At 49.8% G+C, this 6,532-nt stretch overlaps 1 protein-coding gene across 1 annotated transcript; it reads left to right on the forward strand.

Moving 5' to 3' along the window:
* Positions 1 to 1,905: 1,905 nt before the first annotated feature.
* KCNK15 (potassium two pore domain channel subfamily K member 15) lies at positions 1,906 to 5,462 on the forward strand. The gene is made up of 2 exons (XM_027848242.1): positions 1,906 to 2,188; positions 4,594 to 5,462. Exons 1-2 carry the CDS (start codon positions 1,906 to 1,908, stop codon positions 5,460 to 5,462), a joined length of 1,152 nt encoding a protein of 383 aa, XP_027704043.1.
* Positions 5,463 to 6,532: the final 1,070 nt, after the last annotated feature.

A 6,532-nucleotide genomic window follows, 5' to 3' on the forward strand; every position in this document is an offset into this window, starting at 1 on the left:
TGTTGGATCAAAGGACATGCACAGTTTTAGATCCCTTTGGTCATAGTTTATGGAAGCTCTTGATATCAGCAAGAGAGATAGACATTTAGACAGAAAGATAAAGCATTTATTAAACATTTATTACTTTCCAGGCACAGTGCTAAGTATTGGGGATACAAATGCAAGCAATACAAGTCCCCTGAACTCAAGGAACTTACATTCTAATGAGGAAGACAACACATTTGGGGGAAACTGGAAAAGGAGTTTGGAGGGCATGCATCCCTGTGAGAGAAAGTGTCCATAGGCAAGAAAAGGCCTAGGACAAAGTCCTCGGGTATATTTGTACATACCAGGTGAATGAAATCTTCAACAAAGAGTGGCCAGGAAGGTTTGGAGAAACAAGAGAGAACAGTGTAGAGATGTTAGGAAGACCCAGAGGAAAGAGAATCCAGCAGGGGGTGGTCAGCAGTGTCAAACTGTGCAGAGAGGTCAAGAAGGATAAGGACTGAGAAGATTGTCATTTGGATTTGGCAATTGAGAGAACACTGGTAACCTCGGAGAGAACAGCTTCTGATGACTGATGAAGTATGGGGCCAGATTGCAAAGGGTTGTGAAGTGAGAGAGGAGAGGAAACAGAAGCAAGGAGTGTACCTAGCTTTTTTCTATAAGTTTGGTTGTCTTGGATAATCGAATACTATGCAATAGCTTGAAGGAATAGTAGGGTCAAGCGAAGTTTTTTAAGGACGTTGGAGATTTGTACGTGTTTGTAGGCAACAACAGGGAGTCGGTAGATGAGAGGCTGAAAATTAAAGGGGATGGGGGGGCGAGGATCAGAGTAAGCTGTTAGAGGAGCAAGGAGGGAACGGGATCAAGGGCAAAAGTAGAAGGGATTGCTTTGAGTTGCTCTTCCTCCTTCCCTGCACCCTGGAGCTGGCACAAGGACCATATGGTCCAGCCCAGGAGAAAGTTAGAGGGTCTTAGCAGGTGGGAGAATGAGTACCCGCTCGCCAGATGTCTCCGTTTAAGGAAGAATTAGTGCCAAGGTGATGACCTTAAGGAGCTGAAAACAGACTGACTTGAGGGGAGATGATAGTGATGATTGACACATGTGAAACCACCCTCTCCCCCATTCCGCCGACTACCCCCAGCGAAGATATCAACTCAGCCTTTCCTTAGCTAGGCAGTCTAGCTAGCAGCTGCCCGTCCCCTACGGCTCAGTCCAGTGAGCCCTGAAAGGTGCTGAGACGCCTGACTTAGCTCCCCCTCTCTGGCTCTCCGAGCTTAACTTTCTAATGTCTCAAAGGAGGGACTACCACCCTTCATGTCCACAACCGAATGACAGTCAGGAGACCTGAGTTCTAGTCCTGATCTAACTCTCTATGTGTCATTGGACAAGTCCCTTCCCACCCACTCCCCTTCTAGGCGTCTTTCCTTCTCTGTAAAAAAGAGCGGGTTGGGCTCTAAAGTCCCTTCAAGCTCTTCTACATCTTACGATCTCCAGCTAACTGGGTCTGGGAGCAGGTGGAGAGGGGAGGAGCGAGCAGCTGGCTGAATAGCCAGTAGAACGCAGACCCAGGAACAGCCCCGCCTCGGAGGTAGCTGCAGCAGTAGAGGAGGCACTCCAGCTGACTCGGGCGCAGGAGGGACCAGGAGCTGTGCTAACCTCTGCGCTTCAGCGCTGCCGTCGAGGTTCGAACTGTGCATGGCCGCTGAGGCTTGGCGGGCTGGGGCAGAGAGCTACGGACCACTGGGCGGCAGGCTAGAGTCGGGGATCGGTCCCGTAGCCCGGCTACTTGATCAAAGTCGAGGGGTGACTGGAGGTGGCAGTGTGATTGTGAGGAGTCGGAGAGCCTCCTCCCCCCTGGCCATGAGCCTGCCCGGGTGAGACGGCCCCCACTTCTGCCCCGGCCCGAGTCTTAGCTCACCATGAAGAGGCAGAACGTGCGTACCGCGTCTCTCATCCTCTGCACTTTCTCCTATCTGCTGGTGGGCGCCGCGGTGTTCGACGCGCTCGAGTCGGAGACGGAGAGTGCCAGGAAGCGGCTCTTGGAACAGAAGCGCAGCGAGTTTCGCAGGAAATATCGCTTCTCGCCCGAGGACTACCGCGAGCTGGAGCGCCTGGTGCTGCAGGCGGAGCCGCACCGTGCCGGCCGCCAGTGGAAGTTCGCCGGCTCCTTCTACTTCGCCATCACGGTCATTACCACCATCGGTGAGCGCACAGCCCCGCAGTCCCTGCTAGGAGGCCTAGCCTGGCCTCCCTCTCCTTCCCCTCTGGAGCCCGACGCGCCCACCTCTGTGCCCCGGCCCAAAGCCAATGGAGTAGGAGTGAAACGGGAGGAGGGGCGTTGGAGGACCGAGTGTCTGAAACTATTTGCAAACCTCGGCCCCATACGCACATTGGTTTAGCGATGAGTCCGAACCCCCGGGTTCGAATACCGACTCTACCACTCACCAGATATGTATCCTCAGACTAGGCTTTTCCCGTCTGAATCTATTTCCTTCTTATGTATGAAAGAATTACACTAAATGAACACCAAGTTTCCCATCAGTGCTAAATACGCTCCTGTATGAGTGGGTTGGTTTTTTGTTTTGTTTTTGAGGGGGGAAGTTCCAGACCCTTACACTGTTCCCTTAATCGGCTTGCTGCTGCCTTGTCCCTTAGCTTCTTTCCTTTTATTGGGCTAAGACTGGGCACCTTTGTAACTTCATTGACATGCAGACCAGGGAAGCCCAACTCATCCCAGGATGAAGACCCAGTCACTCAGTAGTGACCGGGAAAGCTGGCTTGGGTGGAGTAGGGGTGGTGGGAGGTGGAAGACTTTCTTTAGAGCCCAGCAGGAGGGCTAGGCACCTCTCCTCTCGTATATATTCAGCCGTGGAAGCTCTGTCTCCTCTTGCCTCCCTCACCAATCTATTGCTTGGAGAAAGTTTCCTTTTAAGGGCAGTCCGCGGAGCCTGGGGTCTCACTTTGGACCTCAGCCAGTACAGAGAGACAGCTAGCCTTTCCTCTTCCTTTCTGAGTCTTCTCCCACTTTCAGCTCTCAGATGCACCGTGCCAGTCTGTCTCCCTGAGTTCAGAAATCTTTCTGAGGATTTGGACTCTGCAAACTTGTTACTGAAACGCAGGGTACTAGATAGGATACTAGAACTGGATAATAGGATAATAGGATACTAGAACTGGGGAAGACAATCTGATCCAAACCCCTGTTTTTACAAGCGAGGAAACTGAGATTCAAAGAGGAGAAATAACTTCTTTTTTATCCAAAGTAGCAAAAACTGGGATGTGAATCAAGCAAAGTCTTCTGATTCTAACTTCGGAGCTTTTTCCACCTAAGACTTTGTTCAGGTTAACTTTGCCAGTCCATTCCGTGCCCTTTCACCCTGTCTCTCTGTCTCTCTCACTGGGGTCATGGCTATTGGCTTTTCTCTTCTATGGCTTATCAGCACCTAAGTACTCAGGTTCTGCTGTGCCCTAAATACTTGAGACCCTGAGACCTTAGGGGTGTGTGTGTGTGTGTGTGTGTGTGTGTGTGTGTGTGTGTGTGTGAGTGTGTATCGAGGCCTGTCAAATAATTGGTCCTAACTAGGGTCTTAGAAAAGAGATAGATGAGGAGTGGCCCAGGTGAAATGGGAGAATGTTCTGTCTTAGCTCAGGGTGGACACTGAGCATTTGCTAATGATCCTGCTGGCCTCTGGCCCTTCCTAGGACTCTGCCCCCTTGGGAACCATGAGAGTCAACTATCCAGGCCAAGGGAGCCTTGAAGGAATGAGTGTTCACAGATTTTGTTTTATTCTCCATAGGATGAGGGGGGCGTGGAGTGGGAATGGGGTGGGAAGGATATCTGTAGAGACCAGAACTGTGAATGATCAACTTATTTATGAGGAAGCACCAGTGACATTAGAAAAATGTTTTCTTTTCATTCTCAATTATTGCCTGTCCTTGGCTGTTCTCTGTATGCTTACATCTGCCATATTACACACTCCCCAGCTCAATCCACTCTGTCTCCCTATCAGGGCCTACCCTCTTCCCAATTTAATTCAACCAAAATGTATTAAGTTCCCACTTTACTCAGGGCCCTTGGTTATGTTGGAGATATAAAGGAAAAATGGCAGGCCTTAAGGAGCTTTTGATCTAATACAGTGGCTACACAAATTTAAAGAAAAAAAAAGAATAGGTCAGACAAGTGTTCTAGGACAGTTTGGGGTGGGAGACAGCACTTTTAGTTGGAGAAGAGGATTGGAAAACGTAGGACTTTTGAGCTAGAAGAGACCTCATTTAGTCTCACCTTTTTGTTTTAGGGATGAGGAAAATGAGATGACATGCCTGAAGGCATACTATTAATTAGTGAAAGGGTCTGATTGCACCTGGCTAGTATTACGCCAAAACCAGTTCGTTTTTCAATATGGCCACTCAAGGCTTCATGGGGTGGCACCTGGGCACCCTCATCGCCATGCCTTCTTTCCCCTTCCCCATATTTGCCCTTCCCTCCAATTTCTCCACATATCCCCTCTTGTCTAGGTTTCCCCCCTCTCCTCACCTCTTCTTCCTCGCTTGACACTCCTATCCACCCCCCAACCCCAAGTCATTCTCCCGTTTCCTCTTTCCTTGTGCAGGGTACGGCCACGCAGCACCAGGCACGGACGCGGGTAAGATTTTCTGCATGTTCTATGCCATCCTGGGCATCCCCCTGACATTGGTCACGTTCCAGAGCCTAGGCGAGCGCATGAATGTGCTGGTCCGATGGTTGCTGCAGCGTCTGAAGCGCTGCGCGGGACTTCGGAGGACTCAGGTGTCCACAGAAAACATGGTGGTGGTGGGGCTGCTATCGTGCTTGGGCACGCTGGCCATGGGCGCCGCGGCCTTCTCCCACTTCGAAGGCTGGACCTTCTTCCACGCCTACTACTACTGCTTTATCACGCTCACTACCATCGGCTTCGGCGACTTCGTGGCGTTGCAGCGTGACGAGGCGCTGCACAAGCGGCCCCCCTACGTAGCCTTCAGCTTCCTCTACATCCTCTTGGGCCTGACGGTCATAGGCGCCTTTCTCAACCTCGTGGTGCTGCGCTTCCTCACCCTCAACGCCGAGGACGAGAGACGAGACGCCGAGGGTCGGGCCTCGCTGCGTCGGGTCCGGCCCGGGGACCCCTTGAGACCGTCGCAGGAGGTCGCCCGCTGCGGCGCCCTGCCTTCCCGGGATCCCATCCCCTTCTCTTGCCTCGGGGCTCGGAGCTGCAGCCGGTGGAAGCTGATCCGGCTGTTCACTGCGGCGCCTTCTCCTCCCCGTCTGCATGTGTCCCAGAGCCATCCCGAGACCCCTCCACCGAGCTGTCATTCCAACCCAGTCTATTGCAGCTCCATTTCCTATCGGATCGACCAGTTGGCCCTTGGTGCCAGGGATAACCTCGGCTTCTCTCCTCCCGGGAGCACCACGTCCTCGAGCAGTGCTGTGGGCCGGGTTCCGACCCGTCGGAAGTCAATTTGAGCTGTGGGTGTTGAAAAGAACGCCGTATTTGGAGACGGGAGAAGTGCTTTGCAGACTTACTCAGTGTGTGTGTCCTAGGGCGTCATGCTCTTCCCTGAACTTGTTACCTCGTCTATAAAAATGAGGGGGTTGTACTAAGATGGTAAGACATATTTAGAACTAGAAGAGACCTTAGAGGTGATCAAGTACAATGCCCTTATTTTACAGGTGAGGAAACTGAGGCACATAGAAGTTAAGGGACGTGCCTCAGGTTACACAAGTGTTCAGTAGCCTAGCAAGGATTCAGATCTGGATCTTCTCACTCTAACATATATTTAATTAATTTATTTTAACTTTTTTTTTTAAATTTTTGAGTTACAAATTCTCTCCCTCCCCCACCCATTGAGAAGGAAAGCAATATAATATCAATTATATATGTGAAGTTATGCAAAACACATTTTAAAAATATCTACTCTAACATTCATTAAATTTTTTTTAATTGATCTTCTCACTCTAAATTCAATTTTTTCTACAATATCATGCTAACTAATGTGCAGTCTGGTTCTAATATTGTATGTACTACACCTAGTAATTCATTCTGTAATCTTTCAAAAGTCACTACCCACTTATTTTTTTTTTTAACCAGCCCATCCTCAGTTGAACCTGCCTCTTCATTCTCCCTGGTGACTATTTGCTAGGCTATCTGGGCCCTGCTCAGTCATCTCTGTGAAAAAGTAGCTGGGGATCTTGCCAATAGCATGTCAAGTCCCAATTCAATTCAGCAAATGCTTATTAAGCATCAGCTGTGTGTGATGCACTGTGCTAGGTGTAAAGTGAAAGAATTCAAAACTGCCCTTGCCCTAAGGGAGCTTATATTTTACTTGGAGATACAACAGGTAAACAGATAGGTAAATACAATTTAAGGAGGGAAATAGCACTAATAACTAGATCTTTATTTTAGGCACCAGGTAACTACATTGAAGTTAGTGGTAGTAGTGGAAATAGTATAGAAAAAGAGACAGATTCTAGTTTTGGCTCCTGGCCCCATGCTCTCTTGATCTTGGATAAGGTACTTCCCCTTTCTTAGAGTC

The sequence above is a fragment of the Vombatus ursinus genome, unplaced genomic scaffold, assembly GCF_900497805.2.
Source record: "Vombatus ursinus unplaced genomic scaffold, bare-nosed wombat genome assembly UNPS02000580.1, whole genome shotgun sequence".
Classification (NCBI taxonomy): domain Eukaryota; kingdom Metazoa; phylum Chordata; class Mammalia; order Diprotodontia; family Vombatidae; genus Vombatus; species Vombatus ursinus.